Source organism: Schistocerca americana, chromosome 8, assembly GCF_021461395.2.
Source record: "Schistocerca americana isolate TAMUIC-IGC-003095 chromosome 8, iqSchAmer2.1, whole genome shotgun sequence".
NCBI classification, from domain to species: Eukaryota; Metazoa; Arthropoda; class Insecta; order Orthoptera; family Acrididae; genus Schistocerca; species Schistocerca americana.
The window spans coordinates 408280244-408300224 of NC_060126.1; the positions used below are offsets into that span (position 1 = coordinate 408280244).

The window sequence follows — 19981 nt, forward strand, 5'->3', positions numbered from 1 at the left end:
TTAATGGTCAGAGAGTTATACTGAGTTGTCATTATATTTGGTAAGTAGCATTACACTCTATACATTCAGTGCATTAGCTCCATAGTAAACTATAATTTTGATGCTTTTTTCTCTCAGAACACAAAATAGATTATTACAACCCTGTCAATTAATTATTAAATAAGGCAGATTAAGTATATTATAAAAACAATGTCAAAATCTGAAAACAAAAGAAAAAAAATTTGGGCTGTAAAAAAATATAAAGCACTCGTCTTATAAACACTAATCAAAAACCGTCCAGTTGTCCTTTGTATAGTACACTCTACTGAATTGCGTTATAAATATTTAAGTCTATTACGTTAAAAACGTAGTACATGACTATGCTTCAGAACATGTGCACTGATATTTTCTACGCTTAGAGAACATTTCCACCGCAGTGGAGCTATGATGAATTGGGATAAGTCACACCAGTAATACAGGAAATAGCAGTACAGCCAATTGTGAAAAGGGAAACGATCTCATAATAGTATACTCATGGACGTCCGCATAATTTTTTTCAGTAGGGACCAAGATTCTAAAACAGCTGCGTTGATATACTTGATACATTGAGTCTGAAAACGAGTTGAGCCCTAGGAGTTAAATTACACAAGAAGTAAGGAAAATTTATTCCATCTCAATCAGATTATAGATACCCGTTTCCTGTTTTAAGGCAAATAACTCTGGTAGCTAAAATGCAAAAATGTTTCAGTAGTATATGGGAAGTACATCTTCTTATGTTATCAACGTGATTATAGATGTCACATTTTTTATTCAACGATCTGAAATTGCATCCTCTTATAACTAACTGTAGTCTATACAACAAGCTACGTAAAAACCTGGAAAATATTTAGAGAAATAATTTAGTCGTATTGGGGTTAACGTGATTGAAAGTTAAAAGTCACGAACAGAAAAAAATCACGACTACTGAGAAAATCCCGTTGGATATCAACGAAAATAACCAACAAAAATTAGCACATAAATAATCCTCGAAATGGACAAAAGGGAAGAAACGTAATGAAATGTTTATTAAACTTTCACGTCCTTAGCACACTTTGTCAGCTTGCAACCAACAAATCTGTTTACGTTGGTGGATTTAATGTATAATTTTCACGCTTTATAATTTTTAATGAAGACTGAACTACACTACCGGCCACTAAAATTGCTACACCACGAACATGACGTGCTACAGAGGGGAAATTTAACCGACAGGAAGAAGATGCTGTGATATGCAAATGATTAGCTTTTCAGGGCATTCACACAAGGTTGGCGCCCGTGACGACACCTACAACGTGCTGACAGGAGGTAAGTTTCCAACCGATTTCTCATACACAAACAGCAGTTGACCGGCGTTGCCTGGTGAAACGTTGTTGTGGTGCCTCGTGTAAGGAGGAGAAATGGGTACCATCACGTTTCCGACTTTGATAAAGGTCGGATTGTAGCCTATCACAATTGCGGTTTATCGTATCACGACATTGCTGCTCGCGTTGGTCGAGATCCAATGACTGTTAGCAGAATATGGAATCGGTGGGTTCAGGAGGGTTATACGGAACGCCGTGCTGGATCCCAACGGCCTCGTATCACTAGCAGTCGAAATGACAGACATCTTACACGCATGGCTGTAACGGATCGTGTAGCCACGTCTCGATTCCTGAGTCAACAGATGGGGACGTTTGCATGACAACAACCACCTGCACGAACAGTTCGACGACGTTTGCAGCAGCATGGACTATCAACTCGGAGACCGTGGCTGCGGTTACCCTCGACGCTGCATCACAGTCAGGAGCGCCTGCGATCGTGTACTCAACGACGAACCTAGGTGCACGAAAGGCAAAACGTCATTTTTTCGAATGAATCTAGGTTCTGTTTACAGCATCATGATGGTCGCATTCGTGTTTGGCAAAATCGCGGTGAACGCCCATTGTAAGCGTGTATTCGTCATCGTCATCACCGTGCGTGATGGTATGGGGTGCCATTGGTTACACGTCTCGGTCACCTCTTGTTCGCATTGACGGCACTTTGACCAGTGGGCTTTACATTTCAGATGTGTTACGACCCGTGGCTCTACCCTTCATTCGATCCCAGCGAAACCCTACATTTCAGCAGGATAATGCACGACCGCATGTTGCAGGTCCTGTACGGGCCTTTCTGGATACAGAAAATGTTCGACTGCTGCTCTGGCCAGCACATTCTCCAGATCTCTCACCAACTGAAAACGTCTGGTCAATGGTGGACGAGCAACTGGCTCGTCACAATACGATAGTCAGTACTCTTGATGAACTGTGGTATCGTGTTGAAGCTGCATGGGCAGCTGTACCTGTACACGCGATCGAAGCTCTGTTTGACTCAATGCCCAGGCGTATCAAGGCCGTTATTACGAGCAGAGGTGGTTGTTCTGGGTGCTGATTTCTCAGGATCTATGCATCCAAATTGCGTGAAAATGTAATCACATGTCAGTTCTAGTATAATATATCTGTCCAATGAATACCCGTTTATCATCTGCATATCTTCCTGGTGTAGCAATTTTAATGGCCAGTAGTGTAAATGTATTAGGTTGATGCATAAGTTCGTAGCATTTTTTTTGTTTTTTGGTACTCAAGTTGCAATGGGTTTATTTAACGATTTCATTTTTAATTGTAGTTTGAGTTTACATATCGTCACTTTATCATTTGGACATAGTGAATTGAGCTGTGGACGCTAGAAAATGAAGTGCCAAGTGGAGAAATCGGAACATTTTCGACATATTCTTCTGTTTTGAAGAAGAACTATTTAAATATTCATTTTTTATTTTTGTTTGTTGTTTTTTCTCTTTTCCGTAAATATTATAATAATTTTAAAACGGCTTTATTTTCAAAGATGCATGTAATCTGTAGGAAGGGATAGCGCGGAAAAACAAAGAACCGCTTCACCTTCAATTTTTTTTTCTCGATGAAGAGTCGTCTTTCTTTATCTTTGATTCGAATTGTAAATACGTATGAGAATGTGTTGTGTGCAATATGCTGAATATGTACCATACAAAAACGTTTCGACACTGTTTTTCATTGACGGTCCAACGAATCCGCAACCTGGAATCCAGTGAAGTTATTTCTTGGAAATCTCAAATAAGATTGGGCGCCGATCTTCGACACGACGCTTTGTAATAACTGAGGTACGTGCATGCGCTTACCTACTTCCTTTTGTGGCGACCTTATTTAATTTTGTTCTTAGGGCATGGTAAGCAGCCACATGGAACATGTAACTATTTTCCTTTTACGAAGTCCGATCCAGTTTATTTCTTTAAAGATAGAATAAATGCATTCTTTCCCCAACTTTTCCTTACATAGGCCACAGGGACAGCCCGTGCGTGCCTCTGAACGATGTGTACGTTCGCGAGTTTCACATAGGGGCACGTAAATAACCAGTATAAGTATTTGAGAAACATAGCATTATTTTTTACTTTTGGTCTCATTTTATCGCGAATGTACGTTCTCTCTTATTTTTACAGCCTGTCCGGTACCATACTTCAGTAAGTTTCGTTCCATACCTTAATCTCTCCGTCGCTTTACGGCGGAATTTATTACGTGATTTGCCGGAAAGCTTTCTGTTTTCAAATTGCCGCGCCGACTGGCCGAAATGTACAACAATAAACATTATCAGAAGGAAAGGGAGAACTTTGCCTTCAGTAGAGGGGTGAGAGCAGCGGGGGAAGCCATAAACATTTGCTCCTTGTTAAAGGGGTAATGCCATTAGACAAAGCACGGCAAGAAAATGGTTTTCGTGTTTGAAGGAGGATTATTTTGGCATTAGTGACTCTTCACATTCAGGAAGACCCTTGGTGTTTGATGACTGTTTAAGCGCATTAATCCTCAATGGTTCACATCAGTGTACTCGAGAACTGGCAAATGTGATGGACTGTGATCATTTCATCGTCGTGCGATATTTGCATGCAATGGTGAAGGTGCAGAAATCGAGTGTATGGGTGCCACAAGCTCTAAAAGTCACAAAAATCAGTGGGTGGCCAATGTGAACATCTGCTGGCTCGTCAACAATTGACTCATGAACAGTATCGAATATTCCTATCCTGTAACGTTATTAGAAAGAGAAGTGGTGTGTTTATGCTACCACAAGGAAAGAAAGAATGGTTGAGCTCAAACAAAGCAGCAGCTCCAGGTACAAAGGCCTGCAAGCGTCCATAAAAGATAATGTTATGCATCTGATGGGACAGCGACGTTGTGGTTTACTACGAAATGCTTCCCCGCGGCGTACCTGTCACTGTTGACATTTGCTGTCAACAAGTGAGACATCTTGCAGACGCGATCCAAGAAAAAGGATCATAAGACTGCGTGATGTGATGTTACTCCACGAAACGCCCGCCCGCATACTGCTACACTGACAGAAAACACTACGCAGGAGCTGGATTCGGAAGTGGATTCCGCACCCATCTCATTCACCTGATATTGCGCCCTCAGATACCTTTTCCGCTCTCTCTTGAACAGCCTACAAGGACCGTCGTTTCCGAATGAAAAAGCACTCCGAAGGTGGGTCGACGAGTTCTTCGTCTCGAAATTACGTGATTTCTATAGTCGCCGAATCGGAAAGTTATAAATAGTGAAGGAGATGTAGGTATATTATTTGTGCCGTGCGTCGAAACATCCCGAAAAGTTTGGTATTTTTCGACTTTGTGCCTCTCTGGTGGAATCGCTGGTTGTGTAGAATCTCTTTGACAGAGAGGATTGTGGTGTGAATGTGGTCCGCGAAGGGGCGTGGCTCGGGCAGGGATGGGGTCTTGAATTAGCAGTGGCACAAATAGGTTGGCGAGCGGGGCCCTTTGCGGGGAGCCGGCTGCGGTGGCCAAGCGGTTCTAGGCACTTCAGTCCGGAACCACGCGACTGCTACGGTCGCAGGTTCGAGTCCTGCCTCGGGTGTGGATGTGTGTGATGTCCTTAGGTTAGTTAAGTTTAAGTAGTTCTAAGTCCTAGGGGACTGATGACCTCCGATGTTAAGTCCCATAGTGCTCAGAGCCATTTGAGCCACCTGGCGGAAAACGACTTGGCCCCTCTTGGAGTGATAGCGCTCGTAATTGTAGTTGGGAGTCGTTGTTTGGGAAGCTGTAATTTGGAAAGGAGCTCCCCTTTTGCATGAAAGAGCATTTCGGTTGCACAATACTGGTGTCGCCCCAAGGCGATCGGCAGTTAAAGCAAAGGTTCGTCTGTGCAGCCGTCACTATACTATTGTCGCTGCGCCCTGGCTGCAATGACACACGAGTACTGAATTACTCCACCTGAAGCTGAGCAACCTTATTATTGAACACTTGCCCATCTATGTGTTTTGGTTGTTCATATTGCAAAACTGTAATTGAGTCTGCTCTTGTGGGGCGCCATTAGTTTCACTATTTAGTGATAGGTCATTTGTTTGTTTTAACTGTTCATGTTACAAAGTTGTCATTGAGTTTGGCGTGGTGGGGCCCATTATTTGTATGTACGTTGTGGGAACAGTGCTGACTGATTCCTGTTTCAGGCCTTATCACGCCAATTTAATGACGTGTGTAATGTATTGCCAGGAAATATGCACATGGCTGACGTGAAATAAAAGAAGATGGCAAGATTGCGGTCCTGCAAACCCACTAAGGTACCAGCGTATGAATTCTAATGCTACAAATTTGTTGTTGAATAAAATAATTACATTTTGTAGTTGAACTATTCACGCCTCTTAATTTTTTTTCATCTCGAGAAGCTTGCACCTATACTTGTTTGAAATTGTTCGGTACTCCTGTACAGTAAATGAGCAAATTTAGTACTGTCGCACGAGAAAAACTGGAGTGTACACAACTTGTGATTATGTGGTTCCGCTGTAAGTTGTAGTGTAATTCAAGTGCTTCGTTAAATTGTATTTCTCCGAATACTATTTATAGGTCTGAATTGCAGTCAGTTTGCTATAATAAATTTCTTTAAAGGTTACTATAGGCATTTTGAGATAGCCTTGGGAGTTTTAAACTTTTATCACAAATAGTTACCGAGCTTGAGTTGTAACTTTTAATTGATTTTATGATTACTTTGGTCTCAAGTTTGGCACTACTGCATCAACGGTATTTTACCCTTGATGTTGGATCAGTGTAAATATTATTAATTAAGAGTAAGCCTTATAATGGTACCCTCTAACAAAAAAAAAATAATAAAGAGATCGGACAATATGTTTTCTAGTAACTGTTGTGTAAGAATTGTTTGTTAATAAATTTGTTTCAAAGGATGTCTGATTTCATGTTAGTCTGGCATTTTATCACTCCTTATCAGCTCCTACCACACCATTATTGATGATTAAAGCCTCTGTTGCTGGCCGGGGTGGCCGAGTGGTTCTAGGCGCTACAGTCTGGAACCGCGCTACAGCTACGGTTGCAGGTTCGAATCCTGGCTCGGGCATGGATGTGTGTGGTGGCCTTAGGTTAGTTATGTTTAATTAGTTCTAAGTTCTAGGGGACTGATGACCACAGCAGTTGACTCCCATAGTGCTCAGAGCTATTTGAACCATTTGAACCTCTGTTATTTGTAGCCGGACGGAATGGCCGTGCGGTTCTAAGCGCTACAGTCTGGAACCGAGCGAACGCTATGGTCGCAGGTTCGAATCCTGCCTCGGGCGTGGATGTGTGTGATATCCTTAGGTTAGTTAGGTTTAATTAGTTCTAAGTTCTAGGCGACTGATGACCTCAGAAGTTAAGCCGCATAGTGCTCAGAGCCGTTTAAACCATTTGTACCAGTTGTGTTTACTAAACTTATGGAAAAATTCTACGAACTTATGCACGAACCCAGTATTCTGAAGCGTACATTTTTAATTTTGTTTTATTTATTTATTTGGTTGGTTAGGTAAAGTGTAGCCCAAGGCCTGTATACGATTAGATGAACGTGGGAAATCTCCAAGAACAATCTCACATTAACAGGTAAATTCAATTTTTATCAGACTAGGAACTGAATCAAAGCATCCTCGCGTCTCTCACGTTATTGTGTGCCCATGCCTATTGGACAGCAGAATCTGTAGGGTAGCTCTTGTCCACCGAGAATGTTGAAAGAAACGTCCTGGTTCATGTTCACTGTTAACATCAATGCATGGTCCCATGTCATGCTAAAAGAAAGACCCCAAAACTTCCGTCCTGAACTACGTGTACCAACTAAGTGCGCGCTAAACGCTTCTTTGGATAGTCGACGCACTCGAGACCCTGCCTCGTTGCAAACGAGGAAAAGTCGCAACTCGTTGGATCACACTACACGATTCCAGTCAGCTGATGTCCAGTTTCTTGTTTGACTCATTGAAGACCTGCAGTTTTATGCGCTGCAGTGAGCAACGGCCTTTTTTCGAGGTACATGTCTCTAAATGTATGAGGACATTCAATAAGTAACGCAATACAGTTTTTTCGCGGAGAGTTCTGGGTGAAAAGATGTGGAATTTATTGTGGGACATCGTGAAATATTCTCGCTTCAGCTTCTATAGTTTCATGAAGTTCTGCGCTACGCTATACATAGCCTTCAAATTGACGTCTGTAACGGAGGTGCAGAGAGCAATCATTGAGTTTCTTTTGGCGGAAAACCAGAGCATCGCAGATATTCATATGTGCTTACAGGAAATCTACGGGCAGGTGACAGTGAACAAAAGCACGACGAGTCGTTTGGGCGAGGCGTTTGTCATTATCGCAAAAACTTCGTGCAAACCTGTCCCTTGTCCCGCGTGCCGGCCGGCGCACACAGCTGTGACTTCTGCAGTGTGGGAGGTGCGGAGAGGCTCATTGGGGGTGAACCACGGATGTGAACGAACTTCTCTTTCTCCATGACAAAGCCTCTCCCAAGTCTGTGCACCTGAGAGGAGCTCACAAAATTTTATTGAACTGTTCTTCCTAATCCAACCTAAAGCCCAGATCTCACACCATCCGACTTTCATCTGTTTGGCCCAATGTAGGATGCACTCCACGGGAGCTGTACGTGAATGATGAGAAGGTTATTAATGCAACAAGGCTTTGTTTCCGACGTCGACGAGTAGTGTGGTGCTGTGCGTACATACAGGCGCTCCCAGTAAGGTGCTGTAAGGCCGTCGCATTGAACGCAGATTACGCCGAAAAATAGGGTTTTGTAGGCAAAAGAGTGGGAAATAATGCGGTGTATTGAAATCTTGAACAAAACCAATCTGCTTTCAGAAACTAAATGTATTGCATTACTTATTGAACGCTCCTCGTACTTGTTTTCTACAGATTGCAAGTATTAAATTTATCAAAAAGTGTCCGTCTGAGGGCGTTGCTGCAGAGTGGATGGAACGTAGCACAACTCCGATGCGAGTATATAAGCACCGACGTGTAGGTAACGGATCAGTGTGGCATTCGTGTCTTCCCTGCAAATGCGTCCAAACACTAACATTGTGCTGTTACTCTTTTCCGCTGCCGAAGGACAAATACCGGTAGATAGCCATCGGAGAATGAAGAATGTGTAGCGGCAGCATGTTTGTCGAAAACCACTCTTTGCTGGGTGCTGCCGCTTCGTGATAATGCGCATCCGCTTGCCGCAAATGGCGTAAACAGAAGTTAAGCCAACTCAAGTGGGAGACACTACAGCACTCGCCCTATATCCCCGGCCTCTCCCAATGCTACTACCATGCTTTTGGTCTTTTAAAAAAGGCGTCGAAGGCTCAACGATTCCTGCAAGAGTAGAATCTGCAGCAGGCAGTTACGGAGTTCCTCACATAACAGCAGGACACGATGTTTTACCAAACGGGTATCTCCAACCTTCTGCGTCGAAAGCATGGTTTTCTCAATGATCACGTGAGTGGCATATCGATTCTGGACTGTACCTCTTTCCAGAGGAAACTTACTTCCATGTGTGTTAAAGATCGATGTTTTCTTTACTGCACATCAGCAGTTTTGTACCCTATGTGGTTCCAGCTTCTCCATTTTCTACATCTACATCTACATCTTCCATACTCCGCAAGACACCCGACGGTGTGTGGCGGAGGGTACCTTGAGTACCTCTACGAGGTGCATTCAAGTTCTAAGGCCTCCGATTTTTTTTCTATTTAACTACTTACCCGAAATCGATGAAACTGGCGTTACTTCTCGACGTAATCGCCCTGCAGACGTACACATTTTTCACAACGCTGCCGCCATGATTCCATGGCAGCGGCGAAGGCTTCTTTAGGAGTCTGTTTCGACCACTGGAAAATCGCTGAGGCAATAGCAGCACAGCTGGTGAATGTGCGGCCACGGAGAGTGTCTTTCATTGTTGGAAAAAGCCAAAAGTCACCAGGAGCCAGGTCGGGTGAGTAGGGAGCAAGAGGAATCACTTCAAAGTTGTTATCACGGAGAAACTGTTGCGTAACGTTAGCTCGATGTGCGGGTGCGTTGTCTTGGTGAAACAGCACACGCGCAGCCCTTCCCGGAAGTTTTTGTTGCAGTGCAGGAAGCAATTTGTTCTTCAAAACATTTTCGTAGGATGCACCTGTTACCGTAGTGCCCTTTGGAACGCAATGGGTAAGGATTATGCCCTCGCTGTCCCAGAACATGGACACCATCATTTTTTCAGCACTGGCGGTTACCCGAAATTTTTTTGGTGGCGGTGAATCTGTGTGCTTCCATTGAGCTGACTGGCGCTTTGTTTCTGGATTGAAAAATGGCATCCACGTCTCATCCATTGTCACACCCGACGAAAAGAGAGTCCCATTCATGCTGTCGTTGCGCATCAACATTGCTTGGCAACATGCCACACGGGCAGCCATGTGGTCGTCCCATCAGCATTCGTGGCACCCACCTGGATAACACTTTTCGCATTTTCAGGTGGTCATGCAGGATTGTGTGCACAGAACCCACAGAAATGCCAACTCTAGAGGCGATTTGTTCAACAGTCATTCGGCAATCCCCCAAAACAATTCTCTCCACTTTCTCGATCATGTCATCAGACCGGCTTGTGCGAGCCCGAGGTTGTTTCGGTTTGTTGTCACACAATGTTCTGCCTTCATTAAACTGTCGCACCCACGAACGCACTTTCGATACATCCATAACTCCATCACCACATGTATCTTTCAACTGTCGATGAATTTCAATTGGTTTCACACCACGCAAATTCAGAAAACGAATGATTGCACGCTGTTCAAGTAAGGAAAATGTCGCCATTTTAAGTATTTAAAACAGTTCTCATTCTCGCCGCTGGCGGTAAAATTCCATCTGCCGTACAGTGCTGCCATCTCTGGGACATATGGACAATGAACGCGGCCTCATTTTAAAACAATGTGCATGTTTCTATCTCTTTCCAGTCCGGAGAAAAAAAATCGGAGGCCTTAGAACTTGAATGCACCTCATATCGGTTCTCCCTTCTAATCCAGTCTCGTATTGTTCGTGGAAAGAAGGATTGTCGGTATGCCTCTGTGTGGACTCTAATCTCTCTGATTTTATCCTCATGGTCTCTTCGCGAGATATACGTAGGAGGGAGCAATATACTGCTTGATTCCTCGGTGAAGGTATGTTCTCGAAACTTCAACAAGAGCCCGTACCGAGCTACTGAGCGTCTCTCTTGCAGATTCTTCCACTGGAGTAACGCTTTCGCGATTACTAAATGATCCTGTAACGAAGCGCGCTGCTCTCCGTTGGATCTTTTCTATCTATTCTATCAACCCTATCTGGTACAGATCCCACACTGGTGAGCAGTATTCAAGCAGTGGGTGAACAAGTGTACTGTAACCTACTTCCGTTGTTTTCGGATTGCATTTACTTAGGATTCTTCCAATGAATCTCAGTCTGGCATCTGCTTTACCGACGATCAACTTTATATGATCATTCCATTTTAAATCACTCCTAAAGCCTACTCCCAGATAATTTATGGAATTAACTGCTTCCAGTTGTTGACCTACTATATTGTAACTAAATGATAAGGTATCCTTCTTTCTATGTATTCGCAGCACATTACACTTGTCTACATTGAGATTCAATTGTCATTCCCTGCACCATGCATCAATTCGCTGCAGATCCTCCTGCATTTCAGTACAATTTTCCATTGTTACAACCTCTCGATATACCACAGCATCATTCGCAAAAAGCCTCAGTGAACTTCCGATGGTATCCACAAGGTCATTTATGTACGAGCGGAACGTTCCGATAGGTCACTGGAATGGTGGGGCATTATACGGTATGAAGAGTTACGTATGTGACAAGTGAAATTCATGTCAATATTCGACACCGAAAACGAATTAGTCTCAGCACCATGCTGAAGTGTGGATACTACACATTGCTCGACAAAATGCCTTAGAGTTTGTAGGGATCTATGTAACAATACACAATTTGTCTGCATTTTGTCCTTACGGGGACAGACCCAGCATGACGGTATGCTGGGAATGTTCCGCAGTTATGTTTTCGGCCACATATGTGTAACCTGCTGCTTTGCTGCAGCAGAGTAGATCTATCAGGCCTTATACAAACTACCTGCTAAACAAATAGTTGACACTGTCGGGGGACTTGCATTCAGAAATTATTTAGTGCCCTAAACACTAGAATATCTACGAGGGACTGTACAAAGAACTAGGAGCCGGTGTTATGTTTTTTCAAATCATTACAGGGCAAGACGCACCCTCATTGAATTCATTTCATTTGCCGTTTGCGTTTCATGATAGTATGAAACCACCAACACACTCCTATGACTATTTAAAATTTATGGTTTTTCTGATTTATGACTATGCTATTGCTCACAGTGGTCTCTTTCTTATCAGCGTAGCGACATTAGTTCGTTATGCTTGTGATACTGCAGATCATTTTCACAGTTGCTATGTAACTGGAAGTGATACAAAATCTGAACATTAGCATTACTTCTCATAGGTCTTGTTGTGACTGTTATCGCCTTGCGAGGATAAGTCTAAAAGTATTCGCTCTCAATTTTTATAATTCATCACACAATGATACTAAACACTTACAATGCCATCTTTTTTTTTTTTTTTTTTTTTTTTTTTTTTTTACATTTTCACCGTTGTTTTCAGTGCTTTTGTGCCATCATTGCTAGTGTTTTATGGTATCGCGAGAATGAAACACATCATTGAATGGACCAACCAATCGGCGATCCGACGTAGTTAGATCGGATATCTACGCAGAATGCCTCCATACACTGAAATGCAGAGCGGTGGCTGGTGGAAGCGCGTTGCCATGCTAAAAGAAAATACATTCCGTCCGTCGACCTCGGAGTCTGATTCTAATTGCAAACTGCAGCTTGTTGGAAATGATATCACTGTATTTACACTTTGCCAGAAAATGATCCAGAAATGGTCCTTGTGAGTTTTAAAAACTGTATAACTTATCCTGCAAGAGTTTACTTGAATTTCTTTCTGGCTGAACATTTGAGTTAATAAATTCACTGCTCTTGCGTTTGCCGTCTTGTTCGAACTGATGAATCTACCTTCTGTCTCTAGTGATGATTCATTCAGTGAAATTTCAAGTATGTCAACATGACGCACCTATAATTTATGATAAATTTTTGGTCTATTACTCTTGCGCTCTTCACGTAGTCGTTTTGGAACCGACCTCACAATGCTTCTATTGAAAGTTGAGCACATTGAATCATGACTGGTTTTTATCTGGTTTGCTGCTACCTCACCAGCAACTTGTTTCTTTGGAAGTGGTGTAGACGCTTCTCGATGTTGACATTAGGAGCGGATGCAGATGGACGTCCAGCTGTTTCTTCGTCTGAGAATGGTAAAACAAAGATAACTTTCAGCTGCTTACAGAGATACTATGAAAAAATAATTTTCCTATGCTGTTATCCAATTAACCTACGTTTGTGTCTGCAAAGAACAATGTAATATTTGTAGGTCAGGTTCGTCGAAGCCTGCCTTTTATTTTGTTTACATAAATGTATATAGCTGTGGTTCAACAGTCCATATATGAAGCATCGTTATCCAATCATTAGAATTTCCCGGTTAGAATGTTGGAAGGTTATTACTCTTAGGAGTTTTCCTTTTACTCTCTAGAAATTAACTGGAGATGAATATTAGTCGAAATTAGGACTAATATCTAACAGGAAATCTCTAGTAGCCCTGCTGCAAGTTGAGGATGTACACATGGAATTAATATCAGAGTCATATTTCTCATTGTTTTTGGAATGTTCCTTCAGTTCGTAATTTTAAACAGTTTTTAAATGAATTTTACTTTTCATCTAAACATTACGCTAATTATTTCCTACATACTGAGAAGAGCATTGAAAAAAAAAGAAAAGAAAAAGCGCTTACATAGGTAGCTTGATATAGTGCAACACAGGCGACCAGGACGCTGAAGACGAACTGCGTCATTGCAATAGGACTCATCATGGTCTCCAGATGCCTGACAAATCTGAAAGAAAAAGATAATGTGAGCAATGAACTCTGTAATGTGAAAACATTTCTTAAGCGCATTAAAAGTAGTAGACTGACAACTCGGGGTAATGAACGTAATGTGTCGTATTTATCGATGTGTGGGACTAACCTTGCCAATAGCTGTGGACCTCAAGTTTGAAGTCGACTGGAAACATGGTGCATGCCATTTAGAAATCATTGCCAGATGAAAACAACTGATAAGTGCCAGAAACGTCCTAGGAACAACAAATTACTTCTGGACTTCTGGCTTTGTAGTCTTATCCATTTAGCCACAAAGCAATAGTTCACTTTATTAATAGTGTACTTTTAGATGTTCAGGCGAGTGCAGTTTCTATCTCTGGATGCTGCAAGCTATGCTGTTGCGTATAATTGTTGGATGAAGTCTAATCAGACTGTCAACCATTGTTGGTTCGCACTGCCATTTATAGCTGATCATCTGTTAGCAGCAGCTGTGGTCACATATAAGTAGTTTTGCTATGATGAGTGATGTTGATTAACAACCTCATGTATGTGCAATAACGTCAGCTGCTCTCGTATGCCTGCCTGTTCAGGTAAGCACAGCACAGCCCATGATGTGCACACTGGCTCCCCCTCCCCCCCCCCCCCCCCCCCTCCTCCAGCTGCCCCAGCAGCGAATGACGACAAGCCACCTACAGTGTTCCTGTCGACCCTTATGTGCAGAGGGGCGTGGGCAGGAGTGCGCATCTACGCATCGTGCTATTGAAGTGGCTGCACATTATCGTATAAAATGTGTACATTATGCAACAAATTTAATAATTCTGTAATCTGGTTTATGTTCACTGACGTAAAAAAGATATTCCATTCTACACTTCACCCCCTTGGGGGTTGAATTTTTTAAAAATCCTAAATTAGCCCATGTTTTTCCTCGGTTTATGTACACTGCTATAAAAAAAGATATTCCATTTCATACGTCAGCCTCTTACTGTCGATTTACTCTACTTTCTATTGCAGCGTATGTATTTCCGCTGGGTTCAAGCTACCTCTGTACCAAATTTCACACAAATCGGTTCAGCGGTTTAGTCACGAAAACGTAACAGACAGAGTTACTTCCGCATTTGTACTATAAGTGTGGAAGTATGGATTGGACTCATTCAGGATTGTATAAGCATTGTACTCATTACGTTGAATCGTATTATGAAGAAAATACAGTATTAACCAATAAAAATATTTTCAGAAATATGGTAAAGTTCAAAAGTCAAAGAGTAAATAATTTTTCAAAGAATACATTTTTGCTCTAATTTGTGTTATTTTTTCAAATCAATACATGCCTTGTACTATAAACTTGTGCTTTGAAGACCAAATAAGGTAAAAGTTTTGTTTTCATTATTTCAAATGTGGTTATCATACCGAGAATCCGGTATTCTGTTTACCGTACCAAGAATCTTCATTATGCAACACCATATTCAAAGCTCTTTTCAGAATAATAATATTATATGACTGTAAAGAATCACATTTTGCTATCGATATAAACAAATTAACGCTCCCTTCCTTCATTCACTGCAGAGTGTGTTCATTAGCACTGAAAAGAAAAATTTAGAGCGCTAATGGAACAAAAGTCAATAGCAGCTTAATCGTGGTCATGAGAAAATGAAAATAGGAACCGCCTTTTCTACTGAATATGTTGGTTCGAGGTATAGTTAGCGTTATCCGCTGGATTGTTAAACTGATTAGAGTTTCAGATTCCATGTAGAACCAATATACATGCAGTTAAAATTCGGGTCATTCTTATCAAATGAAGCCATTCTACCAACAATCCTGACACACTGTAAGAGGTTGAGATTCGCATAGCAAATATCTGAGGGTAGTGAAAGGTACAAGTTGCAGGGGCATGAATTCAGAGAAAATTATGACGGAATAGGAGAGTACCTGAAATTCATTTATTCATGCAATCCGTTAAACCCCACCGACGGTAAGCTTGCACATTGTCACAGCAATCTGACGTTTGCACCACAATACTTATTCATAATACGTCATTCCACGATTATATTCGAGACAGTACACTGAGAACAACTGATTTCCTTGGCTATTTTAGTCGGATGTGTCACTGATGTTCCTCCCATCTCTCTTCGACTCTTCTAATAGCCTGCTACATGTAAGGTAATCCAGGCCCTTTCGATTTCTTATCTTTGTCAAAGGCAGAAAAAATTGTGCATAAAATGAAAAGCACAAATCGACTGAACAGTCCGAAAGCACACTGTTAATCAATCAGACCGAGAAAACCTGAGAGATCAAATAGCTCCATTTATTTATCAAGAATTGTAGGAACACGTGAGGCAGTACTGACGCCCGACGATTTATCGTAGAAGATAGGTTGAGGATAGGCAACCCTACGTTTATAGCTTTTGTAGATTTGGAATAAGCTTTTGACATTGTCGCTTGGAATACGTTGTTTTAAATTCTGAAGATATAAAGGGTAAAATATAAGGAGCGAAAGGTTATATACAACTTTTGCGGAAACAAGACGGCGTTTGTAGAGAATGAGGAACATGAAAGCGAAGCAGTGGTTGAGAAGAGGGTGAGACAGGGTTGTAGCCCATCCCTGATGTTGTTCAATCTGTACTTTGAGCCTGCAGTAAAGGAATCCAAAGAAATATTGGGAGTAAGAATTAAAGTTCAGGGAGAAGATGTAAAAACTTTGAGGTTTGTCAATGAAATTGTGATGCTGTGACTTGGAAAGGCAATTGAACGGAATGGACAGTATATTGAAAGGAGAATTAAGATGAACACTAACAAAAGCAGAACAAGGATAATGGAATCTAGTCGAATCATATCAAGTGAGGCTGAGGGAATTAGAATAGGAAACGAGACACGAAAGTAGTAGAGGAGTTTTGCTATTAGGGCAGTAAAATGACTAACGGTGGCCGAAGCAGAGAGAATATAAAATGTAGACTGGCAGTGTCAAGATAAGCGTTTCTGAATAAAAGAAATTTGCTATCACTGAATATAGATTTAAATTTAAATGCGGACATCTTAGGTTAGGCTTTACCGTGACTATTATTGACATTAAATGAAACAACAAGTTTACTGTTACCAGTCACCGTTTTATTTTTTCCACGACGCGTTTCGAAGGTTTAAACCTCCATCATCGGGTGGATTTACATTAGTTAGTATGACATTTGTGTGTGTATTGTGTTACGATATTTTGGAGGAAGTTGTGGCACTGCCTAGTGGAGAAACAAGACACTATTTCAGAACATGGTTTTGGATTTCTTCTGACAAAAAATTAAACTGATATCTAATGGTAAACATAAAATAAGCAAACTAGAGTACCTCCAGTGCTCACAGATTCCTTTCGCTGTCGTAACATATCACATGTATACTGCCACATTTGAAAACAAATGTGGCGTCTCAAATCTGCTGGGTGCAAGGTTCGTCATTGTGACCTTTTCGGCACTGTTTTTGTACTCGAAAATAGCCTAATGATGGTTTAAACCTTCGAAACGCGTCGTGGAATTAAAAAAAACGGTCACTGGTAACAGTAAACTTGTTTCATTTAATGTCAATAATAGTCACGGTAAAGCCTAAGCTAAAATGTTCGCATTTAAAGTTAATCAGCCCAGTCAGGCACTCAAGGCTATTTTCGAGTACAAAAACAGTGCCGAAAAGGTCGCAATGACGAACATTACACCAGCAGATTTCAGACGCCACATTTGTTTACAAATATGGCAGTACACATGTGATGTGTTACGACAGCGAAAGGAATCTGTGAGCACTGGAGGTACTCTAGTTTGCTTATTTTATGTTTACCATTAGATATCAGTTTAATTTTTTGTCAGAAGAAATCCAAAACCATGTTCTGAAATAGTGTCTTGTTTCTCCACTAGGCAGTGCCACAAGTTCCTCCAAAAAATCGTAACACAATACACACACAAATGTCATACTGACTAATGTAAATCCACCCGATAATTGAGGTTTAAACCTTTGAAACGCGTCGTGGAAATAAATAAAACGGCGACTGGTAACAGTAAACTTGTTGTTTCATTTAACAGATTTAAATGTTTGTAAGTCTTTTCTGAAAGTATTTGTATGGAAGTGAAACATGGAATTTAAACAGTTTGGACAAGAAGAGAATAAAAATTTTTGAAATGTGGAGCTACACGAGAATGCTGAAGATTAGATGGGTAGATCACGCAACTAATGAGCAAATACTGAATGGAACAGGGGAGAAAAGAAATTTGTGGCACAACCTGATTAGTAGAGTGGATCGGTTGATAGGACACGTTCTGAGACATCAAGAGATCGTCGATTTAGTAGTGGAGGGAAGCGTTAGGGGTAAAAATCATAGAGAGAGACCAAGAGATGAAAACAGTAAGGAGATTCAGAAGGACGTCGGTTGCATTAGTTACTCGGAGATGAAGAGGCTTGGACACGATAGAGTAACAGGAGAGCTGCTTTAAACCAGTTTTCGGACTGAAGACCACAACAACAATATTTATCACGCCCACATTTTTTCGTGTGAATGAGTGCTGCTAGGAAAAAATGAAAAGTATTTTACTTACCTGATAATTTCTTGATGAACTTCGACGCAGTTACATAGGTCTCTGTACATTTTATCGTGAGCTTCTGTTATTTGATGTTGGAAGATTTCCTTAGACTCTGTTGGTGTATTCATGGACGTCCTAGAATTTCGGCTGTGCTGAGACAAAATTGGTTTTTGCTGGATTACACTCGTTGATAAGTCAAGACGCAGATTCCGAATACGCGTGATCAGTATTTCGAACTGAGCAGCCACGTGGATCATGATCACCGCGAACAGGCAGTCCATGCCGAGCGTGATGAAGATGATGGTGAAGGACGAGAAACACTGCAGAGCGTAGGACAGCTCGTACACGGGGATCTCCGTGTTGTTGTTCCAGGGCAGCTGGACGAAGGGCAGCTTGCGTTGGCCGGGATAAGCGATCAGCGGCATAGGGAACCAGACGATGATCTGCAGCGAGACGAAGGCGTACACGGAGGAGGAGAGCTTCAGCGAGTGTCTGGCGGCGTCGCGGACGATGGCCGCCGCGTCCTCTCCAGGGACGGCCAACTGCAGCGTGGTCAGCCGGTCGGTGCGCCTCACAAGCCCGTAGTAGCGGCCGCGGTCGCGGTAGAAGAAAATCATCTTGAAGACGCCGCTGGCCACGGTCAGCGTGTTGGGCAGCACCAGCGTGATCTCCTGGAGCCCGCCGTGCCCGAGGTAGAGTCCCAGGGCCGCCTCCGTCATGTTTCCCAGGTTCGAGACGAAGACGACGGCGAAGAAGGCGTGGTACAGCCACGAATCGACAAGTGGCCACGAGCCAAACAGGAAGAGACAGCGCACGTTCACCTTTAGCACGGAGGCCGCCGTCTCCCGCCACGTGAGGATAGCGGTGTCGTCCGCTTCGGCACTTTCTGCCTATAACGAAATAATGTTAGTGTCTATCTTTATACGCTACTGGCCATTAAAATTGCTACACCACGAAGATGACGTGCTACAGACGCGAAATTTTACCGACAGGAAGAAGGTACTGTGATATGCAAATGATTAGCTTTTCAGAGTATTCACACAAGGTTGTCGCCGGTGGCGACACCTACAACGTGCTGACATTAGGAAAGTTTCCAACCGACTTCTCATACACAAACAGCAGTTGACCGGCGTTGCGTGGTGAAACGTTGCCTCTGAGCACTATGCGACTTAACTTCTGAGGCCATCAGTCGCCTAGAACTTAGAACTAATTAGACCTAACTAACCTAAGGACATCACACACATCCATGCCCGAGGCAGGATTCGAACCTGCGACCGGAGCAGTCGCTCGGTTGGTGAAACGTTGTTGTGATGCCTTGTGTAAGGGGGAGAAATGCCTACCATCACGTTTCCGACTCTGATAAAGGTCGGATTGTAGCCTATCGCGATTGCGGTTTATCGTATCGCGACATTGCTGCTAGAGATCCAATGACTGTTAGCATAATATGGAATCGGTGGGTTCAGGGGGTTAATACGGAACGCCGTGCTGGATTCCAACGGCCTCGTATCACTAGCAGTCGATATGACAGGCGTCTTATCCGCATGGCTATAACGGATCTGCAGCCACGTCTCGATCCCTGAGTCAACAGATGCGGACGTTTGCAAGACAACAACCATCTGCACGAACAGTTCGACATCGTTTGCAGCAGCATCAACTATCAGCTCGGAGACCATGGCTGCGGTTACCCTTGATGCTGCAACATAGACAGGAGCGCCTGCGATGGTGTACTCAACGACGAACCTGGGTGCATCATGATGGTCGCATCCGTGTTTGGCGACATCGCGGTGAACGCACATTGGAAGCGTGTATTCCTCATCGCCATACTGGCATATCACCCGGCGTGATGGTACGGGTTGCCATTGGTTACACATCTCGGTCACGTGTTGTTGTTGTCGGCACTTTGAACAGTGGACGTAACATTTCAGAAGTGTTACGACCCGTGGCTCTACCCTTCATTCGATGCTTGCGAAACCCTACATTTCAGCAGGATAATGCACGGCCGCATGTTGCAGGTCCTGTACGGGTCTTTCTAGATACAGAAAATATTCGACTGCTGCCCTGGCCAGTATATTCTCCAGATCTCTCACCTACTGAAAACGTCTGGTCAATGGTGGCCGAGCAACTGGCTC

General features: G+C 42.7%; 1 protein-coding gene across 1 annotated transcript in view; it reads right to left on the reverse strand.

The window, feature by feature from the left end:
* LOC124545889 overlaps positions 1 to 19981 on the reverse strand; it is a 113570-nt gene that overhangs the window by 80293 nt on the left and 13296 nt on the right. The window contains exons 2-3 of the mRNA XM_047124848.1: positions 17868 to 18742; positions 13225 to 13324 (exon numbers count right to left, since the gene is read on the reverse strand). Of these exons, the coding sequence (XP_046980804.1) occupies positions 13225 to 13324; positions 17868 to 18742 (975 nt within the window). The remainder of the gene's footprint in view (positions 1 to 13224; positions 13325 to 17867; positions 18743 to 19981) is intronic.